Here is a 25,508-nt window from a genome sequence, read left to right on the forward strand (position 1 = left end):
TGATTATCGGTACATCAGGGTGTTAAAGTGCTTGTACGAGAACGCCACCATGTCGATCCGACTCCAGGATCAGAACTCAAAACCTATCCAACTGCAGAGAGGTGTAAAACAAGGAGACGTGATATCTCCGAAACTGTTTACCGCTGCATTGGAAGATGTTTTCAAGCTTCTGGACTGGAACGGACTTGGCATCAATATCAACGGCGAGTACATCACTCATCTTCGATTTGCCGATGACATTGTAATTATGGCTGAGACCTTGGAAGACCTCGGCACTATGCTCGATGACCTCAGTAGGGTTTCCCAACAAGTGGGTCTAAAAATGAACATGGACAAGACGAAAATCATGTCGAACATCCATGTTGCAACCACTCAAGTCAAGGTTGGAAATTCTGCACTCGAAGTTGTAGACAACTATGTCTGCCTAGGTAAGACATAGTTGTAGACAACTATGTCTGCCTAGGTAAGACCATCCAACTCGGTAGGTCCAACTTCGAGAAAGAGGTAAATCGTCGAATTCAACTCAGCTGGGCAGCGTTCGGGAAGCTACACGATTTCTTCTCATCCCAAATACCGCAGTGTCTCAAGTCGAAAGTCTTCGACCAGTGTGTGTTGCCAGTGATGACTTATGGATCAGAGACGTGGTTGCTCACAATGGGGCTCACAAGAAGGCTCAAGGTCACTCAAAGGGCAATGGAGAGGGGTATGCTCGTAGTTTCTCTGCGAGATCGAATCGGAAATGATGAAATCCGTAGGCGAACCAAAGTAACCGACATAGCCCGAAGAATTGCTAAATTGAAGTGGCAGTGGGCGGGACACATTGCTCGCAGAACCGACGGCCGCTGGGGCAGAAAGGTTCTCGAGTGGTGACCACGAACCGGAAGACGCAGCGTGGGCAGGCCACCTATAAGGTGGACCGACGACTTAGAACGAGTCGCGGGAAGCCGTTGGATGCGGGCAGCGCAAGATCGGCCAACGTGGAAATCCTTGGGGGAGGCCTTTGTCCAGCAATGGACGTCTTTCGGCTGATATGATGATGATGATGATGATTACATTTTTGTTTTATTATATCGGTTTTCATTTGATACATATGCAAAACAATGGATCAATTTTTAAAACACTTTTCTTCAATCTTACAAAGATTTAAGAGTAAAATCTGTTATTTTTTTTTATTTCCAAGATTGGAATGAAATGAATCCTAAAATTGTAACATTAAATTTGTCATTCATATATCATATAGGGTATCATTCTCTCATGATTTCTCTTCTCTTTTTATTTGAATGAACTGTACATTATAAGCTACTTCTCTTCAAAGGGCAAAGAACGATGAACGCTAAGCTTTAATTATTGAACTATCTTAGGTATATTTTAGATGTAGGGTGTGTTTTAACTGACTTGGCAAAAACGCTTAAATTTTTATGCTTTTTCTATGTATATATTTTTTTTTCATGTTTCACTTATTATCAAATTTTTGTAAAGAATATTGTATACTACTTCTAAAGTGCTGTAATATTTTTTTTAAGTCGTCTAGTCTCAACAGGAACTAGTTTTATGAAACAAAGATATATGTTTGAGGTATGGGTGAGGTTTTACGTGAAAATAAAATGTTGAAATCGCTAAAAGATATTATGGCCATAAAATAAAACGAAAGGTTTTTACATAAATTCTCTAAAAGTAATATGATTAAATAGATTTCGCTACTATTACGTTTTTATATGTCTTAAGTCATTATGTGTTTTTCAAATAATAAATAAAAAACATATAATTACAATTTACAATTGGGATTTAAATAAAACAAAGAACATTTCGATTATATTATTTATATGTATATTAACTTTATTGTAATTTTACATTAAGTAATCAAATCTTCATATTCACTGATTTCAAATTAACATGTAATAAATAAATTATAAATCTTAATGATGTTTTTGTTAGGCTATGCCTTGCTTATTTTAAATTTAAACATTGATAATTAAATTTCAATAAGAGCTTACTGTACATTTTGTATTGAATACATGATTATAAATAAATCTAATGTTGTATTCGAATATTTTATATCTTATTCTAAAAATATCGAGTATTAAATAATAATATTTTCTATTATGTACAGCATAATTTAGACTAGGTGATTTTAACACTTAAAAATCTTCTTAAGTCTAATTATCTTACGGTAACTTATTTATCCAAAGAATACTGGACTGATCAAGTTCAAGTAAATGTTTTATTTTTAGAACAGTAGGATGTTGCGAGTCGAGGAATTTATATGAATTGCGAATTATTAAGGTTTACGTACACTAGTCAGCGCGAAGACTTCTTGGAGCTTATTAATTACATTTCTATTCGTCACTGTAACGAAAAACGGTAATATATCAATGTAATTTCCGAACGATCTTCGTTTGTTACGCATTATTATTTAATTCATTAGATCACCTTTTTAGAACTTTTTTACCAATTTCGTAACTGACTTATTTTAAAAGTTTTCATAATTTTCGCGCAATTAAAATCAAGTCCAATTTATTTTTTAACTTCGAAGAAGCTGTTGAACTTTGATCACATATTTTTATATTTAAACATCGAGATATTTTGTCTACGTTGTAATCTATATTCGATATAAACAAATTCATCCTATATTCCTAAAAATACATAACAGACAACATTAGAAAGACCTTGCATATTTGTGTTTAACCACAATGCTGCTTAATTTTTGGTCCTCGCCTAATTAAATTTTAAATGGAAGTTATTTAATTATCTGTGTAGCGTAGGAAAGTCGAATGTTTTTATTATTTAAATAGAAGATGAGTTAAAGCAGATATCTTTTCATTTCAGAAATAAATTAGATTTACAAACAATGTTGCAGTGATTTACATTAAGTACTGTACATTTCAATGCGTATATATCAAGTTTACATTTATTACTCGAATACAAAAGTTACACAATAATGATATATTTGGTCTCTTATGATGAAAATTGGAGGATTGTTAACATTGGTATGTATTTTATATTTTAGGTTAGAAATAATATGAGTAATATCAGAGCGACTAAGCACAAATTATGTGGCTTCCAGAAAATAGAACCTTTATTCCAGGTATCGTGATGTACGGCGGCTTGGTTCTCACCTAATAAAATGAATGTTAATTAATTTTAACGTATATACGCGTAATACGCGTGGTATACGCGTAATACCACATTTAACATGATAAATATAAAATTGCCTTTATAGTAATATCAAAAGTTAAATCAGGGAATATTCTTGTCTAGTAGATAGATAGAATCTATTGACCAATAAAATTATATAATTTTTAAATATCCATTCATAATATAAAAAAATATTATGGTTATATAAATTAATTACTTATATTAATATTTAAATGTATTGCAAAACCATGCTTACCTATTAAAACGTGCACGTTGACTGTCACTTGTGAATGGTTCCGTAATAAGCACGTATATGTGCCACTATCGTTTTGCGACGCTGAACTCACGCTTATTGTAGCACTATAAGAAAAATATTTGAATAAATATATTGAGGAGAATGTTGTTAAATTATAGGTAATATTTTTTCTTTCGCAGTTAACAATTTAAGATACATTAGAAAAAAATATTCTCAAGAACTTGAAATTTTAAATACATTGAGCTAAAAGATATCGAGTTGAATATTTTAAAAAATTCTATACGGATGTGATCCAAAGTGCATGATACCAGCAAGAAATAAATATTCGTACATATATAAAAATCATGTTTAGGTGCTTGTCTTTATTGTTAGTACCAGACTGAATCAAAGTAACAAATAAACAAAATTTGTCTTTAAAATCATTATATAGAATAAAAAAACAATTCAATTTTTTTTTAATATTCTGTAATGGAAAACGATTGAAAACGACCTTTGAGTCAGATAATGAAAAAAAAAACGAAAACGAAAAATGAACTATTACGGTAAAATATTATTCATCTATAAGACCACCATTGTTAGGAATTATTGATTTCAGGAAAGCGGACGACTCCCGGCTTCCATATCGAATGACTTTCACAACCCAGATTCCTTCGATATTATTCATCGTTTCTATTATCTTCAAACGAGAACGTGATTCTTGTACTTATTCCCGCATTTATTATTTCTTATATTGTAATAATCTTCACTTCTTGACATGATAAACTATATCATGATAATAATAATATTCTTTATTGTACGCCACTCAGATACATTTAAGAATTTGAATAATATAAAACTAACTGCATTTAAGATGCATAATAAGACGGTCTTGTATAAACGATGTAATGTAAAATAAGCACTTGCATGTACATGTCTCACTGCTGAGCTAATGCCTCCTACCCTTTTGGGTAGAAGGTTTCGGAGCTTATGCCACCATACTGCTCCAATACTTGGAGCAGAATTTCATTCATGATTTTCTTTCACCACCGAACACGAGATTATATAAACATAAATTAATCACATGAAAGTAAGGTTTAGTGCTATTTGTTTGGGTTTGAATCCTAAATCTTCAGTTGAGCTTCACTTATTCAAACCACTGGGACATCGTAGCTAATACCTACAACAATATTGTTTTGAATTGTTAATAAAATAACTTTTACCTTATATTTCGCCACGATACTGACTCATTGAAGTCTATTCCTTGTTTCTTCCACGATATACCGTAAACATTGTTTACAATGGCTTTCGTAATTGGTTTCGCTGTAGTCACTTCTACTGTACTTGGTGGTTCAGTGTACTTCGCTGTAGTGCTTATACTAACGGTTGATGTTATCGTTGTTGTTTCCACGCTCCAACTTTTATTTAACATTAAATCTAGTCTATTGAATATTGTGCTCATTTTAGTCGACAATTCCGTAGTCGTTGAAGGCGTAGTAGTCGTTGGCGATGTTTTAGTAGTTATTGTAGGTTTAGAGGGGAGAGCCGAGATGTATTCTTCTGATATAACGCAGGAAAGCTTAATGGAACTCCCAGCTTTATAGAATCTATCTTTTACGTCGTGAGTTTTATCACCATTTATTGTCAATACAGGGGCTGTAAAAATTATGACGTAGATGTAAAAATCTTTAAAATATATTTTTTAACTGGCTTAATATTAGCACGGAATTCCGTTTTAATATACATAAAAATATAATATTGTGTATTTATATTATAAATGGTTTTGTTTATGAATCAAATTTTCAAATAATCATTTTTTATTATTTTATTTTAAGCATTGATTGTATTTAAGTTCAACATTTTATAATCGAGGAAAATATTAATATTTATTTCAATTTTTATTCATTGTCAATCGTAACAAATATAATTTGAATAATATAATAATCGTTACATTTTACAAGCTTCAGTACAAAATACTTCAACATTAATAAAACAAAAACAGCTTATCCTTATTTAAATTGAAAAACGGAAAAATGTGTTCAATAGAATGCTAAAGGCAATAACGTCATTTACCGTTTATCCTTTGCAACATTATTGCTTTTGGCAGTATTAATCACTCCGCGCATTTTCATTTTACATCAAGCAATTCCCCATGTATAGCCTGCCAGTCCATTTAACTCCAATAAAACGTATGAACGTATTCATATAGCTTAATAGTCAATATGTCTTTGCTAAGGTATTTGTCATGTATATTCAATGTAATACAAATTGTAATTAATTAAAAAGATTGCCTCGTTGGTCTAGTAGCTATATATAAAGTCCTGGGTCCAAGCCACAGGCTGAGCCAATAAAAAAGGTATTGGGTTTTTCTGTGGACAAAATTCCTCAGTAGCACCCCGGAGTCTGGAAATTGGAAGTGTCTTCCCTCGCGTGCCTCGAAAAGCACGTAAGACCGTAGTCCTGCGTCCGAACTCTTTCCGGTCGTGTTGGATTGCCATCCCATCGGACTATGAAAGTGAGAGAACACAATGCACAAGTGCCCTATTATAGGGCACAATACACTTGTGCCCTATAATATGTCATGTGTTGTTGGCTAATCTATCTTGAGATTGGCCGCGGTGGTCGAAATCGGTCAGGAGGACATCATCGTCATCATCATAATTTGAAATTATACAGGACATTTCTTAATAAAATTTTGACTTTAGCTACATTACTAACTATTGTCATGAAGTGTATTAACACTTGATAGAGGTTTTCAATAATTCATTACAATTCTATACACTGCACTTCCAATCATACGAACAGTGATATCACGTTTCTCATATTGTGTCTGTAATTGCATTGGCTCGCTCAAACTGATAGAAATTGTTGCTGAAATGCTTGAAGATTGATGCCTACGAATATGGACTCATTCAAAGTCATACTACAAATTAAAAGCTTATTATCGTACTAAAAATGTCATATTGTTTTTACTTGTAACTTATCATAAAGAAACGTCACTTTTGTTTTAATTTCAAAGCCTCATCAGATTGTTTACTTAAATATTAAAAAACAATGCGGATGTGATTCAAAGAATATGACACCAACTCAAAGTAAATATTTGTATGGATCATATATATTAATATCATGTGTATGTTTGTTCATGTTGTATGTAATTCCAGACTACGATTCAAAGTATAAAGACTGACACGTTCTCTGAGAATGATTCGTATGCTATTTTTTCGAGACAAAAGTGGTAAAGGAAAATAATATATAAACACAATTAACATTACATCTTTAAATTACAAGTGCACATACATCTGTATACATGTAAAATCTGGTCACTTGTGTTTTCTTTAGAAGTACGTAAAAGTTTCATCTTATCCTACTGGATTTAGTTTAATATACTTACGAAGTACGGAGAAGTTAGCATATATGGTTCTTGGAGGATGTGTGGATATTTGGCACATATAAAGTCCTGCGTCAGACCACTTAACTGGATTGATGCTAAGTCTCCAATTATTTGGATATTGAAATTTCACCGACACCCGGCTATCCCCAGCATAAGGCGCTGGTCCAACTGTTAACAGTTGTGCCGTATCTGTTGTATTTCTGAGCCACATAACCTGATAAAAAATAACAAGTAATTATTTATTATCACAAACATAATACTTTTTAACATGTAAAATAAGCTAATTTTTTCACTTATAACTAAAATTCTATATAAAATTGCTACTTACAGTTTTGTCTTTGAGCATCACGACTCTACAATTTAGAAGAGCCTCAGATCCGACATGTGCTGTAACTTGAGTGACGTTCCTCTCCTCGAAATACGGACCCCAGTGTCGTTCATAGTGGTGGTACTCTTGATATGGTGCATAGTGATGGGACTCCGAGATTTTATCTTAAAAAGAAAATCAACTTTAAATAAAAGTTAAACAAAAACAATTTCAAGTATATGAAATAACATGAAATAAGTTTTTAAATTTTAATTTTAATTACCGTAGGCCCAAAAATAATTTTACCCAATTAGTTACAATAATACGAGGTCAATGTTTTTATCATAAAAAAAACTAAACAGAACTCTTGACTGTATTTAAAGTTAGCCAACTAGGCAAAATGGATATAATTTAAGATTATAAGGATGCACCAATGTGTAAGCAATTGGAGTTGCGATACGATCGCTTTATAGGTCAGGTGCGGTCTCGGCTTTACGTGCTTTTCCATAGTCGGTGCACCACCGTCCGAATTTATTATTTCAGACTGCATTTGAGTATTTCTTACCTTATAATCTGCACCTGCAGTAACAGGGTCAACTGGCTATCACTACTGGCTGTATTGCCACTGCCACTACTAGATCGACAACATGTATTTTACATATTTTACACCTCTTTTTTATCTGGACTCTTAAGCTTAAATGTCGATCAAATTCGTATTTGGTGTCATAAATTTCTTAGTAAAAACATAAAATGTATCATGAGAATAATTATTTAGACTAAAATAAAAATTAATCGTTTTTGAAAGTAAAAATGCTAGAATTTTAACTAAAGTTAGGACGAACTCCGACGAGTAGTTATGATTGGCTATGAGGTGTGTGTTTTTTATAATTCACACGGCTTACATTATTGTAATTCACTTTCAAAATTTCAGAAATTCAGTCATTGCTACTTAAAACTATTTTCATTACTTACGTATTGTACATATTGTATTAGTTTGTTAAGTAGTTATTAAGTTCTCTTAGGAATGTCAACAGCGTTAAGTTTGCTAAGCAAATGATGCTACGCGAGTAAATTATAAAATATAAACAGAATTACACAACTCAAGGATTTAGCTTAACAACGTTATTACATAATCTTCTATGAGTATAATTCTGAACATCCATGAGCTTATTTATTTAGATAAGTGAATGTGTTGTAAGATCATTCTGATTTTAATTGATGATAATAATAATCGTCGTACTTTCAAGTCATTATTGTATTTTGAGCCTAATTAGTGTGATGAATTTGAAAAAATATTATATAATATTGCATATGTATTTTTGTTTGTTTTATAATTATTTACTAAAATAAGTCTGTCATATCTGTTTATTTGTTACCTCATCGTAACTAAACTACTAAACTGATCATATTTAAATTTGACATAAAAGCAGCTTTAGACCTGGATAAAGTCACAGCAGATTAATTACGGAACAATTCACGGATAAGGTAGCAGGGAGTAACTGATCGAACAATTAGAACTACAATATAAGTACTATATTAAAATTTTACCCGACACGTCATTTACATGACATGTATCCTCCGATCATGTCTCATCTCATCTACATATATAATCTCATCTAAATATATATATATATATATATATATATATATATATATATATATATTTATAATGTCCATGTGTTAATTTGAAATATATATGTTGTCTACTTATGCCAAATAATTTAATAGTTGATAAGTAAGAATTTCAGTCAATTTTTTTTCGGTTTTGTACTTTTCAAGGCCCAATTTTTCCGTGATCGGATTTAATTAAAAAAAGAACTTTTTTTTATCTTTTGTAAATAGCATGGTGTTATTAGAAATCTATTCATATATATGCAACGATACAAATTTATAGGATGAATACGATTTATTTTGTTTTCATTTCGTACGAGGTAGCGTAATACATTAACTTTCAAAGGCTGAAATCGATACTCACTCTGTAATAAATGATCGTTTACGTCAGTTGCTCCTTCCCGCTTGATGTTTTCTCGTAGTTTCATGGTAATGTTTCTGAATATCTCCCTGGACAGGGCGAGCCCGTCCTTTTCATCGCTTCGACGCCTCCGAATGCCGTTTGTGTGATAATCTGGTATACCCAGTGGTTCTGGGCAAAATTGTTTTAATGTAAACTATTTCTTAATCTTGGAGAAGAGTAGTATTTTAGAAACCAATTTTCTAGCAATGTTTTATAATACTTATTGCATAGCGTTATACTTACACCAAACAAAATACAATAGATTAAAATTCTTAATTTTATGTTCAAAAACTTTTACGTATACATATATAAATAATCGTATCAATTATTGATTTATTTGAATTTATAAATAAAATAAAAGTAAAAAAAAAGTTTAAATATTTTTTTAGATTCCAGTGAACATTTTTGAAACTCTGTTTATTCTTTTCGAGATATAGGAACAGAAAGACAAGTTGATAGATTGTAACTATGAAGAATATTGTAAAGCACTATATGGTGTCGTCACCAAGTAAATGTAAAAAAACTGCTGCAATTTAATTGGACCACATTATACATAAACAGCAAACACGATATTTTGCAGAATATAAGTTACTTAATAAACTCAAACTTAATAATAATTCTATTGCTATTTTGCCTTTATTAATAATGTTAAATTAAAATATCCGCAAAGTATGTATTTTATGAAATATAATTTAGATCAGTTTTACATAAAACGGCTACTACGGTTGACCACTGTTACTGTTACATTGCAAATGAATTACTACACAGTATACAAACGAGTCGATTGATTGAAATGTCCATTTTGCATCGTGATTCGCAAACATCGAGATATAAATTTCGTCAACAATATTCTGAACAGGTCATGTAAATAACAGAAATTTTCTGTCACACGCTCATTTTCCTCGTGATCACAACGTTGACATTTCATTTTTTAATTGATACCACAGAGCTTTATGCGCATTTTTTAATGTTATGTTTTCGATGTTTTTCTTCTCGTACCGAATTAATAAATAAAAAAAATATGTTTGCCTTTGTAATATACTTCATCAATTTAAACATTATGTTTAGAAAACATACGAGTTCTTCGCATGCAACTTTAAAATATTTTCGTAAGCAATTACTTTGCGACTCGCGCCTCACACAAAACATTAACGGTTCAATACCAGAATTCTACACATACGTATGTATCAATGGCAACTCTACGAAATTCAAACTCAATCGAATGGATGGTTTGCATACACAAAGTAAGCAAAGAAACTATCATAAATTTAGTACGGAAGATGAAATAAAACTTTAATTGTACTTTTACACTTCTTCTAAAAATACATACCTATATAAATCTTATGCTTTCATTAAATATATTATCTATATACATACATCTAAAGATGTCTTAGTCTTTTTCTACATATGTTTGCGAATATATTTCTTATCCATAGAAGTAGGCACGAAATGAAATATTAACTATTCCTTACATCACCGTACACTTTGGTCACTAAGATGTAGCTCTTGTCCTTATAATTCCACTAGCTAACTCACCTTCCAATACGGACCACAACAATATAATGCGGTTTGTCGGTAAAATGTATAATGAGTGTAAACTGATCAAATCGCGGACTAAATAAATTCTTTTTAAATAATCTCTACATTGGTTCATCTTATATCCTTGATATATATAAAATTGAAGATAGAATGCTTTAAAACGGATGGCACGCCAAGGGTAATTGATTTATTATATTATTCAACTTTATTTCATTTGTGAAGCCGACTGAATCAAATTTCCTACAAATGGAATCCTTAAGTCTTCAGGATATTTGAAAATGAAACCTGATTGAATTTTATCAAAGCATGGTATAAAAAAGTATTGTTCTCTTCCACTTATAATATCATATTTTGTAAGGAATATTTTGATTAACAATATTCAATATATATTATTATGGATCAAAATTCGTTTGACAGTAATTATATTTATAAGTTTTTTTATAAGTTATTTATTATTTAATCTCCACAGAAAAAAAGAACATGTCATTGTTTAATTTAATGCAATTTATTTTATTTTTCTTGATTTGTCTGCTTGTAATTATTATATAATAATATATCTAAGAACAATAGAAATTACCATCTTATATTATAAGTATAAATCCACTTTATGTAAAGGTATTTCTTTTTGTCGTTTCTGCCCTTTTATGTGAGTCGATCCTAACGCTTTGAGTATGTTTAGGTATGCCTTTTTAGTTCCAGTAATCATATCTGAGAGTGTTATTTTAAGATAATGAAAAATACTAATGATGACTTTACAAAATTAACTATTTATAATATGTAATAAAAAAGGAACAAAATGGTTTTGACTATAAGCATAAACGTATATTTATATAAATATTTTTTTACCTGTTAATTCATATAATATCTTATGATTTTATATATTTATTTACATTTACTTATATTATATTTACCTTAGCAGTTCTTGATATTAAGCATTAATTTTCGTATGTTAACCATTGTTTGATGCATAATTTTCTCGTTACTACACTTTCATTTCAAATAAACTAAGAATATTAAGTTAAATGTAACTTTTGTTGTACGTTGACATTCCGCTTGGGGATTGAATTAGTCATTAGAGTCATGTGGACCTCTTTTAATCATGTCGTTTTGTTCAAGTCCGAAAACACATTTAAGTTTTGCAAAGTTACATTACGGATCGACCCGTTTTAATTACGGTAAATTCGACACGTCCGGCCGCGATTATTACTAACAATTATTTCTTTTTGCATCGTCTTTCTGAATTAGTTTCGTTAAAACTATCTCAATATTGTGTGAATGTTGGTAATGGTAAATATTTATATTCAATGAAAATATCACGAGTTTTAAGTGTGTTTTTTATGACTACTAATAATTAATTATATTGGACTTCCTCTTAAATAGGTCAGGTCAGGTGGCCTTTGCACAGCTGCAATGGGATATTTAAGGGATATTTAAAGTACTTCTTTACTAATTGTATACAGGTAAATTTTCGAGGTTAATACTATTTCCAAGACATCTAGGCTATTAAGGCAAAAAAAAAACATTGTGTATAACGTAAATCAAAATAAAAAAACATAATTTAAATTTTGATCACAAATAAAATATTGGATTATAAATTACTAATTAATATTATAATTCTTATTCATATTAAAAACATTATTCGAATAGATTTAGATACATGCATGTAAGTAATATCTATGATTTTTAAATATTTACCTGACGCAGTGTGGAAGCAGCATAGCGCTAGACACACGAAGTAGAGACCGCGCCACTGCATATTAGACCGCACATCACAGGCGCTGACGCATCACGCCGTTCACCTGAAAATAGCGATCCTAATTAAACTTTAATTGCTGTTCTACAAATATACAAAGCTACAGCGATCGCGGTGTCCTCTGTAACGTTACGATCACCTACACGCTGTAGCACTTATTTTACAATGTTGCTTCATTTGTTTCAATTATTTTCATATTATAAATATAGTTAATACGTTATCATCAAAAAATGTTTGATCCTTGAGTTTATTCTGTTATTGAAATAAATTTATATTTATGTATTTCGAAGTGGTTCCAGCATATAATCGTTCTGCTGCTCGGCTAGGACCTTCTTTTGAGGTAAAGGTTTATTCCATCACGCTGAGAGTACGAGATGAATAACAAACACAAGCTCGAAACCGAAGATTCTAAGCAATGTGCCATTTAAAATATTGTTATAATAATTTACAAGTTTTTATATAATAATGCAAAATATGTCATTTTTAAGGAGACAAATCAATCAAATCAAAGTTAACAGAAGAGAAGACTAATAATATTAATAAATCAACCAACCGATGTTTTTTTTTAAGCCAAGATGGCCTTGTGGCCACTACTGAATTTTCATGTGCTTAATTTGTGATTATACTTCATCTCGTGCTTGACGATGAATTAAAACATCGTGAGGAAACCTGCATGTGTCTAATTTCATTTAAATTATGCCAAATGTGAATTCTACCAACCCGCATTGGAGCAGCGTGATGGAATAAGCTCCAAACCTTCTTTTTAAAAGGGATAGGCCTTAGCCCAGCAGTGGGACATTAACAGGCTGTTACTGTAACCGACGTTTTAGCAAAAGACACTGTTACGAAGGAATATTATAATATAGTTATTTTGGCATAGTACTGGCATTTGACATTTGCATTGGGGGAGAATGGAATGATATGAGTAGTCCGAGCAGCCTTAATGTATGATGACTATTAGAATATTTTTAGCATTTATGCTAAAAATATCAGTTTTATTTTAATTATAAAATCCAAACATGTATGGTTGAAATAATGATTAATTTTAAATTAACAGTCTGACTGTATCTGAATAAGGTCAATATTACGATTTCTGTATATTTAAATAAATTGATGGACTTAATTTTTTTTTATTTAATTGAAAAATTATACGAGCATCATAATCGCAGTCGGACTTTTGCTATCAATGTTATCCAAGTGTTAAGACTAATCGAAAACGTTACATCTATATTTATGTGATATTTTCTGATATGAATTTCAAGTTATAAAACTACGAATCACCTTTAGGTTCTAAAAGGACATCTACAACAGCCACAGGTTAAAGAAACGCACTGCTCTGACCCAAAATAAATAGAATAAGGTCAGACGAATGATACGATTCACGATGAAAATTATATCTAAATATATAATGATTATATATCTAAATATGGTTAAAAATAATACAAACTGTTTTACAATCGTAAAACTGCCTTGCAAGCAAATATTTATTTCATGTGATTATAATATAAATTAAATGTGAGGAAAACCGCAAGTTACAGATAGTAATAAATATATTCTACTATAATATATTAAATAGCAAACTTTTTTGTGACAGCCGTATGTTTTGCTAGGTTGTGTTTCGCAAAACGAGTTTATCAATTTTCGCATATCAAATATCAATCACTGTTATTTTTTGCTGTTTCTTCTTTTATTACTTTTAAATGATTATTTATGATGAATAATTTTATTTTAATGACGACTTGGTAGTATTTTAATTTAAAACAATACGGCGTACATCACATATTCTACTACTACATAATCGAAAATCCAGTCAAATAATTATAAAATTTTAAGGCATGTTTTCAGATCAGAATCGAACTCGGTCCAGTCGAATGATCATATAGTACTTCAGAGCTTTAGGCCAATTAATCGTTACTCGGAAGAATAAAATTTATGAACTCAATCTTTCATTATATGAATGCATGTCGGTGACGCAAAGCCACGAATTTATCCCCTACGATAAACCGTGTAACGCGCCTAAAGTAGTTTTCACTTCAAAAATTACAACCCTTCTTTAAATGTATAAAAAAGGACTGGATAAAAGTAATCAATTTAATGAAAACTTCATTAAATCCCTAAAACGAAGGAATAGGCAACATTAAATGTAAAAAGTAATATATACAAATAAATAAAATTGAAGTGTAAATCAGTTGAGTTTATCAAAAGTTAAAGTTCACGTACGTGTTTTTGTTGTTATAATATATGTTGAGGGCGAAGCCGTGGCCGATGCCTAGTATATTTTATAGATAGTAATCTCTAAAATTTTAAACAAAAATTTTACTTTAGAAGTAAAGACTAATATAACAAAATTCCAACCTAGTTAATAATTGCAACCTAAAGCCACAAAGTATTTAATATTATTAATGTAAATTGTAATAAGGAAATTAATGAAAGAAGTAAAAACTAACAGACGAAACGACGTAAAAACAACTAAAACGCAAATTTAACCGAACGCGAATGCTATGGCAGAAGGTCATTCTACTCCGGAAAATGTGGACACCGTGATTCAGAAATTGACGTATTTAGCACACCACAATGTATGGACTATAAAAAGACCTTACAGACATATATTAAAACAACAAAAATACGTATGTTTTTATAGCTTTTGATGAATTCAACCAATTTTGATAAAATAAAGACCTTAAAATATTTCTTATCATAATTCAGCTATTTCAATTTGTAATTTTTAGCCATTTCAAAGATTAGTCCGGACAAACAGAGAGACAGATAGACAGACAAAAATTTAAAAAATGATTGTTTTGGTTTTGGTAAGTCGTAAATAGCCATATAAACTTTAAAAGAGGCCGTTATTCTGAAATCATAGATACTTCAATTTTATTTATTTGTATAGAATTGATAAAAAAAATATAATAATCATCATCATCATCAACCATTCATCGTCCACTGTTGGACATAGACCTCTCCAATGGCACGCCACTAAATTCGATCTTCAGCTCTATGTCTCCATCCTCTGCCAGCCACATTGCGTATATCGTTACTCCACCTAGCCGGAGGGTGTCCTACGCTACTTTTGCCAAGGCGTAGTCTCTACTCCAGAACACGAACACCAACGGTTTTCGTTTTTCTGACATGTGTCCAGCTCACATTTACGATTCGATCCTTCAGAGAAACTCCGAGCATAGGCCTCTCCATAGCTCGCTGAGCGACCTTAAAATGGTGGACCAAACGCAATGTCAGTGTTCACGTGTCGGCTCCGTAGGTCATAACCGGTTAAACGCACTTATTGAAGACTTAAGTCTTCAAGCATTGCGGTATTCATGACGAAAAGACTTGACCAAGTTTCCTATATACTACCCAGCTCAGCTGTGTACTCTTCTACGTGCTTCCTTCTCAAAGTTATTTCGACCCAACTGCAAGGTTTGCCCAAGGTATGCATGCTCCTGAACAACTTCGAGAGAAACTCCGTTAAGAGTTATCGGTTCCATTTTGATGTGTTCATTAAAAATTATCTTGGTTTTGTCCAAGTTAATCCAGAGACCAATACGATTAGAAGAATCAGCCATGCTGCTCAGTATATACTACATGTCCTGCACGGTTGACGATATCGTCTGCAAATCTCAAGTGTGAAAGGTACTCACCGTTTATGTTTATGCCCTGCCCTTCCTAGTACAGCTTCTTAAACATATCCTCTAATGCATATGCTAATATGCATTAGTGAACAATTTCAGGGAAATGACATCTCCTTGTCTCATTTCTCGATGGATAGGGTCAGACTGCTCCCCTCACTCTGTAACAGATGACAGTACGGCTCCACCACACGTTACGTAGCGAGAGATGGAGATGGCCCTCGATCGATTAAGGGCCAGAACCACAGCGCCGGGTCCGGACGGGGTTCCAGGGCGTGTTCTGCGTGACGCCCTGGATAATCTAGGTGGGAGGCTTCGGGAACTGTTTGATGAATGTCTCTGCAGTGGGCAGCTTCCAAAGCTGTGGAAGGAGGGAAATTTGGTTCTGTTGCCGAAGTAGGGGCGTCCACTCGATTCTCCTTCGGCATATAGGCCAATTGTGCAGCTGAATGAGACGGGCAAGCTAAGCATAAGGCAAGTGATAAACGCCATGCTTGGTAGCGAAAGGTGCTGGTTGGAGACGGTCTCCTTCTGCAAAAATGTCATGTTGCAGAAGGAGTCAGCGGAGCAGGAGAGTGAAGAGAGGGCCTCCGCTGACTCGCTTCGCCGAAGAAAACCGTGGAGAAGGCGTCGGCGCTATGCGCATGTTCTCCTCCTAGAATTGGAGGCCTGCTGAGGCGGGCCAACCGTCGGGGCGTCACAGTATTATGCGCAAGTGATCCCGTGACGCCCCTCGAAAAGGCGGCGTGGGTACTGCTGGTTTTTTAGTGGGTATTCCGGTGCATGCTCATTGCCGGCGAGTCCCACATACGCTTTAAAAAAAAGAAGGTCTCAATAGAGTCAAAAGCCTTCTCACAGTCCGTAAATGCTAAACACAGGTGCTGATTATACTCCTTGGTCTTCTGTATAACCTACCGCACCGTGTGAATGTGGTCTATGGTTCCATATCCTCTTCGAAACCTGGCCTGTTCCGGGGGCTGAAATTCGTCAAGTCTACACGCGAGACGATTCGTAATGACCCTGGAAAACAGCTTATAGACATGGCTCAAGAGAGAAATAGGTCGGTATCTTCAATAAAGTTTTGTCTCTGTCTTCTTTTGAAGTTGTCTTTGGAGTTCATATAGCAAACCATAAAACTTAGTATTTTGTAACCCGGCTTAAAAAAATGAATGAAGGAGTACAATTACAGGTATACAACTACAATTACATCTTACGAGGCATGCCTTTTAAGTTTTGTCGTTTGAAAAAAAAACACAACTAGAACCTTATAGTAGTTTTTATTGTTTTTCAAAGTATTCACCACGTAGCTTAATACACTTTTTCATTCGCTCAAACCAGTTATTATAACATTTATTTCACTTTAAAGTGGGGGTGTTTAAAATGGCTGACTTGAAAGCGTCGACTGCTTCTTCACCGGACTGGAACCTTTGAACACGAAGACTTTTCTTAATTTTAAGAAATGTAAAGAAATCGTTAGGGCTTAGGTCAGGACTGTATGGAGGATGGTCAAGAATTTCTACTTTTTCCTGCTTCAAATACTCAATCGTTTGACGAGGGCTGTATGAGCTTGCGTTGTCGTGGTGCAGGATGATGCGTCGCTTTGAGTTAGATTTTCGAAGTTCAGCGATGACTTGTAGTAAACAAACTGTGGTATACCACTCTGCGTTAACTGTTCTACGATCTTCAAGTGCAATAGTCATAACATGACTGGTTTTTCCAACGAACGTGGCCACCATCTTGTTTGAAGTGCTTTGAGAACGAACAATTTTAGTCGGCTTTGGCTCCTCTTGAAAGACTGTAGATTGTTGATTGGAATCGGGATCGTAGGCATAGATCCAAAATTCGTCACCACTTATGATGTCGTAGACGTGATTTGACTCTCCTCGGTTGAACCTTTGAAGAGTTTTCTTGCAGTTCCATATCTAGGGACGATATTGACTATTAATCATCAGCTTGACCATTTGTTCTGACTTTTTAAATGTACGAGTATATTTTTCAAGGTTCAATTTAAATTTAGAAAAGAGATTTTCATTACCTCAACGGATGTGTTTTGGTCTATGTTTTTATATTATTTGTATCTTCGTGTACATATGGAGTTTCAATGAAATTCTTCAAAATAGTCTTTAGTCAATTTATTAAATAGCATTTATTTCATTTTGACTGTGGTTGATTCGTATATTATAAGAGGTTTTTTTTTTATTTCAAAATATCCAAATACATTTTTATTACATTATTGTGGTAAAGTTTCATCGTTAAAATACATATTAAACATATTTCATTACTTTTATATTTATCCCACTAAAAGATAAATAAAAAAATAAGAGAAATACCCATCTCATACTAATAATACATAATAGTAATATCAATTTTATTAAAGGGAAAGAAAAGGGTTACCATAAAAAAATCATAGTTCAAGGAAATATCTATATAACCTCATCTACAGTACATAGAATATGCAAAGGGTATCCATCAGTGCCGAGGCTTCGTCTTATTTTACTATGGGAGTTCGTTTAAATAAGCGAAACAATTTCATAGGAACTCATCTTAAATTCCGTCGTCATTTTAATCTGAAATGATTTACTTTCATACTGTTGTCACTTTTTCATCACCTGATTTTTTACCACTTCTAAAGTTGGAGATTAATTTATAAACTAAAAATATTTAAAAACAAAATGTAACCGACTCGAAAAATAGCTAAAGATCCATTAAAATTTGAATAAAATTCATTTGAGTTTATTAAAATATACTAGAAAACTTTTCGAGGTCAGCGCCAAATTTTGGTTTTTAGATTTTCAGTTAAGGAATATATATTTTTTGGCAATTGTATGCTGCTAGAAGATTGAAACATTAAATGATATTCCAATTTGTAATTTAGAATTAAGAATACAATAATAATGATCTGCTTGCCTGTAACTGCAGTGTTGAATCTTACTGAAAATATTTGTTAAAAAGCCGAGATGGCTCAGTGGTAAGAACGCGTGAATTTTAACCGATGATCGTGGGTTCAAGCCCAGGCAAGCACCACTGAATTTTCATGTGCTTAATTTTTGATTATAATTCATCTCGTGCTTTACGGTGAAGAAACCTTGCTTGCGAAAGAAAGAAAGCGTGCTTATTTCACTGAAATTCTGCCATATGTGTATTCCACCAACCCGCATTGGAGCAACGTGGTGAAATAAGCTCCAAAACCTTATCCTCAAAAAAAAGGGAGAGGTGGCCTTATCCCAGCAGTGTGACATTCACAGGCTGTTACTGTAAAGATAATATAAATTAGTATTATAATCCATTAAATTAATGATCTACACTGGAAATGAACAAATTTGAGTGACACTTAAAAAAATTGATTGATTTAGCATCTCAAAACAATTATATTTATGTTACAATGAAATAATTGTAGTGAGTAGGTATAGATACGTTAACCAGCTTTTTGGCTCACACGCGTTCGCGATACTAAATGATTGCCTGCGGTACAAGTATCTTGTTTGCCTTTTATGCCTCGATATTTATCTAAACGATGTGGTCGTTTGCCAAAATAATATTATTGTTTTTATACTCTCTGAGGGCTGTTTAATAAAATGTTAGTAGTGTGAAGTATAAACAGTTTGTAAAAATAATATTCATAACTACCGTTTAGTCATTGTTTTAATCTTTATTTATTAAACTAAAGCATATTAAATACATATTACTCGTGTAAATTAAGGACGGGTTGACGTAAATTTGAAATATGTTTACCTAACATATATTATGCAAGTTCTATAGACATTATATAATAATAGTTTTCGTCTGCAATTTCACCTACGTGAAAGGGTGTTAGGTATAAATAAAACCTAGAAGCATTGGGGTGGTTCCATATCAAATTTCATCATCCGGTTCAGAGGTATAGCTGTGGAAGCGAAACAGATAAACAGACAGACATATGACATAGATAATATTAGTATAGATCTTTAAACAAAATGTGATTAATTACTTAAAATTAATTAAAAAAATTAAGTACTTAATTGTGCGTTTTATATTTTGTATGTTACTCGATGTCTTCACCGATTATGAACGATTTGCTATAATTATTTTATTATTGGATGTGGCATCGCCGTGGAAAACTAGTTGTACTTTTTCCTTTAAACAACGCGTTTAGAAAGTAATCATATTATTTGGTCATTATGTTATTTTACTAAGAAGTAGTAATTATGTAGCAAATTAATTAAATTTTACATTTTAGTTACGCGTAAATAGCGTTATAAAATTTAAAATAGAACATGGTATCTTTACTCCTTAAGATATGATAACTTGATACTTTCAAATGAGAAAATTATTAAGCACGTAAATATCAATGATATGCCCACATCTGGGTGGGTAGACGCTCCTTCAAGCCGAATTTCAAGTTGCCACAACGGCAGAAATTTATTAGACGGTTGCAAGTTTAACATGATGTTTTCTTTTACTACCGACCACTATAATAAAATAAATTAAGCAAATGAAGACGGTACAACTTTTATTTTTTAAATAATTTTTATTTTATATTCTGCGCTTATAACACTGATTATAAAAGCTTACCTAACCTTTTAATATATTGTAATAATATATTCTTCCATTAAGAAAAGTATCATTAAATGTTCACAATGACCTTCTAAGGTTGAAATAAAATTAAATAACAAAGGCAAGTAGAAAGTAACTCACGGAGAAGTTTACTTATAAATTACGGCTAAACCCGGGTATAATGCTCTTTCGCTTTCAGAAAGATATTGTTGAAAATGACCTATTTAGAAGTAACAATTTGAAATATTAAAACTGAACCGGCTTTTATAGTCGCCTAACCGCTTGTTAAGTATAAAGATCCCTTGATCTTAATTTTCTTAAAACTTACAGTTCTTATATCTAAGCGAGTTGAATTATGCGAGATAAGAGACGCACTTGTGTTATCACTGTCACAGAATATTCTACAGTTTTATATAAAGCCTTACATTAACATTGACACTGTGGATTCTATATAAAGTTTTATATTCCTTAGATATAGTTATTTAAAGTAACTAAGTCTTTTTTTATAGAATAGGTAGGTGGACGAGCTATGGGCCACCTGATGATAAGTGGTCACCAACGTCCATAGACATTGGCATTGTAAGAAATCTGAACCATCACTTATATGACCAATGCGCTGCAAACATTGGAAATACATATGTTATGTCCCTTCAAACCGCAACACAACGATATCAAGTTCTGCGGTAGAATATCAGAGCGGGTGATACCTACCCAGACGAGCTTGCACACCACACCAAACTAACTTTTTAACTTACCAATATTTTTAAATGAAATATAGTTTTATTTATTTACGTATTCAATGTGCTTTAATGATATATAATTTATGTTATTATTAACATATATTACGAACCATATTTAAACTTAGATTGCTACTCAGAGATAACATTTATCTGCGTTATCAGCGTTATGGTGTGCGTCTTAGATAGTTTTATATAATTGATATTGAAAAATTTATACTTTGTGGTATACGATAGATATTTATTATAATTAATAAGTGTTATAGAAATAATTTTGTTTTAATTTCTTTAAATTTATTTTAAATTAAAATTTAAGTACATTCATGACACAATTCGAATCTTATTAACAGTAGCTAATGTATTCTCGGAATGTTGCCTCGGACGAGGAAAGTACGATATAAAATTTTACCAATTTTAAAACGGCATGAGCTTCTTGAGCTCGCTTCAAAGTAGTTACGCTGAAAAGACATCGTTCTGAATATTTAAAAGGTTTTCTTTGAGAAATAGAGAAAACCAGATAAAGTTGATTGGATTGTAAAAGTTACTATAATGCGTTTTGATATTGTAGGTTTTATATTTGAAATTATAAAGTTATCAAAAAGATTTAGTTAAAATTTATTTATGAATACTTTCAGAATAATAAAAATTTTGAATTTTCTATTGAAATATATATATTTTTTTATAATATAGGAAGGAAGACGGGCAAATAGGCCACCTGATGGTAAGTGGTCACCACCACCCATATACATTGGTGATGTAAGAAATATTAATCAATCCTTACATCGCCAATACGGTACCCACCTTGGTAACAAAAATGTTGTGTCCCTTATTCCTGTAGTAACACTGGCTCACTCACCCTTCATACTGAAACACAACAATACTTATTGCTGTTTGGCGGTATAATATCTAATGAGTGGGTGGTACCTACCTAGACGGGATTGCACAAGGGCGTTACAAATGTAATTTTACTTTTAGGTACACATTATTTAAAATGATAAAATTTTTAAACGATAATTACGTGTTAGTATTTTTTTATAAAAGAATAAATTTAGAAATAAATTTCTTATTGTTATTATGGTAGTTTCTTTTCAAAGTCAAAATGAAATATATTGAAATTGAACTCACTATAGCGTGAAAGTAGATAAGGAGTAAATCACATGTTTTGCCAGTTCAAGTTAAATGGATTCTCACACCACTGTTTGCTACTTATTCTCGAGTTCAAATAACGTTATATGCACACAATTTAAAACTTATTTTATGTAAATAATAACGATTACATTATTTATGTGTTATTTGTAAGCAATTAATTAGTGAGATTTATGGGCAACATAGAAGATATTTATTTAATCATTATGTAAGATTACTAAAAATCTTTTTGAGCAGAGTATATTTAAATTATAACTTATATATTATTTAGGACAATAGATATAAAAAACGTTATTAATCTAATTAATAGCATATACCTAATTATCATATTCTTTTTTATAATAATTCAAGAAGCTGTAAAATATATCTTTATTCTTCGCTAAATATTACATATTAAATTAAAATTTCAGACACATTTAAAGAACACTGCTTCTAACTTGTATTTCACGATGTTAATCTTTTGGAATTACTGCTTAGAAAATCCTAAGAGAAGCTCTTGAATTCGTAACGATGCGTGTGTTTTTCAAGATAACAACGTCGAGAATATTTTAAGTGTCTTCAAACGAAACATTTCGAATACTGAAAGTAAGAAAAATATTTTCATCACTTTATATTTTAATAAACATTCTCAATACAAAATAAAAACACTTGTGACATTTTTAACAGCATTTATTTTAAGTAAGCCTTATAAAACTATTTTTAATGACCAATAGAAACATTTTGCTCCAAAAATGAATTAATTTCCTTATTTACTATGTTGTAATAATATCAAAATTTATCTAACTTTTTTTCAGAAAAAAGTTGTTATATTTTTTTTATTTAAAAATAGGAATGACCGATATGGTCAAGTGGCAAGAACTCATGAAACTTAACCGATGATCGTGGGTTCAAATTCTGCCACATGTGTATTCCACCAACCCGCAATGGACCAGCGTTGTGGAATAGGCTCTAAACCTTCTTTTCAAAAGAGGGAGAGGAAGCCTTAGCCCAGCAGTGGGACATTCACAGGCTATTACTGTACTGTAATAAATAGCTTTTATATCTCATGTACCACGTATATTACGTTTTTTTTATATTTTTTTATTTATTTATTAGGGAAACATACAGCATATCGTATATTACAACTTAATATAATAATCATATTTTAACACTTATGCCAGTTAAGTTTCCACTACTGTTTTAACAGGGAAGTGGACTAATTTTGATGTTACATAAAATATAACTATTTATGACAAAGTAAAATTTTAACGTAAATATGGTTATGGTTAATTACTAATAAGTATTTTTCACAAGATTATAAAATTTACTTAAACTATTTTTAAACAGATCAATGTGGTTGTATTTTCTATTATGACTATTACAAGATCTTAGAATAAAAGAATTTTTGAAATAATTAGTTTTATAAATGGGTATTGAAAAAGTATCCTGAGAGCGATCGTTAAAACGAGGACACTTAAATAAAATCTCACTGAGCAGATATGGAGAATCAATTAAATTATTTAATATTTTGTAAAGAAACATTTGGTCTCTTTGTTCTCTACGTTCTTCAAGTGGCATAAAAACAGAGTCAGGAAAAGTAAATTTGTATCGCAACCTCCTGATAAATTTGTTTTGTATATTTTCAATTAAGTTGACATATTTTGCATATTGTGGATTCCAAACAGTTGACGCATACTCTAAATGTGATCTAACGAAAGCATTGTACAAAATTGTACAATGCTTTCGTTAGTTTTAATTGATACCACTATAACATAATCACAAACATCTGACCCGAGATTAAACTCGGTGGTATATAAGTAATTAAATCACTGTAATGTTTTTATTTTGAGAAAGTCAATAAGTTCGATTTGCCGATGTTCATTATAAATATTAATAATATGGACTATTTAGTTCTCGTTTAATGCCATTATATACAACCTATTTTGCATGGCAAATATAATCGCTCATTGAAGAGCAAGTAAGAAAGATTGCAGAGAAGCATTGAAATACTAGACAAAGGGGCTAATATCAGATTACTATTCCCATTAAATATCAGGCACAAGTATAACTAACTTTAATTAATAAACACACACTTAATATAACAACACACTCAGTCAATTAATCACATTACGATATTAACTTAATTAGGCCTTAGGGTACTAAAACATTAAACTATTGCGAATATTCAGTTGCCTAGGTTCAAGTCATTTTCCAGAAAATAAGTTATTACTGGTAGCTCAGTTACCGTTCCGTCATATTTATAAACGACGAAATGGGTTGTTATGTATATATATATTAACACCTACACACAAACACACACACGAAATGCATACACAAACTCACGTGCACACCAATATAATATGGATTTTATAACAGTATTTAATTTGGTTACTACATGATTCGTAAGAAATAATCATACATAAAATCCCAATGCAATAAATTCCAAAACAAGTGACTAACGAATATTGTATACTTGTGATTTATTCAACGAAATTTAGTTATCAAATTATTCAAATATAAAAATGCTACAAAGCGCTCTGGCTATTTCATTTCTATTTGGAAAACCGAAAACAGCAAAACTCACCGGACCATTGTTTGTAAATTGGCGTATTTCACTCACCGTTATAATGCTCTTGGAGTTTTTCATATTGTGCGCAAACATTCAAGTTTCAACAATAACTGGCGTTCAACTGATGTAATTGAAACGTTTTACTTTATTAAATTTTATCGTTTGTTTTGTTTTAACAGGAATAGTAAAAAAAAATACCGATGAAGAAAACATACTTTGTGTTGACTTTTTAAAGTTATTTTAATATAACTATTATATTAATTATATTATTACATAGGGTTATATTAATTTTCGTGAGAAGAGATGTATATAATATTGTTCTATGATATCTATATTAGAAATGAAATATTCAAACATGTTCATTGAATATTACATTCGATAGTCTTTAGAGAAACATACTAGCTTCGAGTTTTTGTCAGTAAATGGCTGCTCAATTTCGGGTGCCTAATGAAAACAGTGACCTGATATTTGCCCCCTTTGTCCGATACTTTGATCCCTCTTTGCAGTGTTTATTGCTTGCGTTCCAATGCTCAATATTCTTTGCCTT

The 25,508-nt window shown here is 31.7% G+C and overlaps 1 protein-coding gene across 2 annotated transcripts in view; it reads right to left on the reverse strand.

Annotated features, from left to right (window-relative positions):
• Positions 1-2,062: 2,062 nt before the first annotated feature.
• Positions 2,063-25,508, reverse strand: part of LOC126773377 (cell adhesion molecule 1-like) — a 32,687-nt gene continuing 9,241 nt past the window's right edge. The window contains exons 2-8 of one of the 2 annotated variants that reach the window (XM_050494306.1): positions 12,314-12,417; positions 9,041-9,208; positions 7,087-7,250; positions 6,759-6,972; positions 4,591-5,023; positions 3,392-3,495; positions 2,063-3,116 (exon numbers count right to left, since the gene is read on the reverse strand). In XM_050494306.1, coding sequence (XP_050350263.1) covers positions 3,004-3,116; positions 3,392-3,495; positions 4,591-5,023; positions 6,759-6,972; positions 7,087-7,250; positions 9,041-9,208; positions 12,314-12,374 — 1,257 coding nt within the window. In that variant the 5' untranslated portion in view covers positions 12,375-12,417 and the 3' untranslated portion in view covers positions 2,063-3,003. Of the gene's footprint in view, positions 3,117-3,391; positions 3,496-4,590; positions 5,024-6,758; positions 6,973-7,086; positions 7,251-9,040; positions 9,209-12,313; positions 12,433-25,508 lie in introns of both variants that reach the window. The other variant, XM_050494308.1, reaches the window with a different exon arrangement.

This window comes from Nymphalis io, chromosome 14 (genome assembly GCF_905147045.1).
Source record: "Nymphalis io chromosome 14, ilAglIoxx1.1, whole genome shotgun sequence".
Lineage (NCBI taxonomy): Eukaryota > Metazoa > Arthropoda > Insecta > Lepidoptera > Nymphalidae > Nymphalis > Nymphalis io.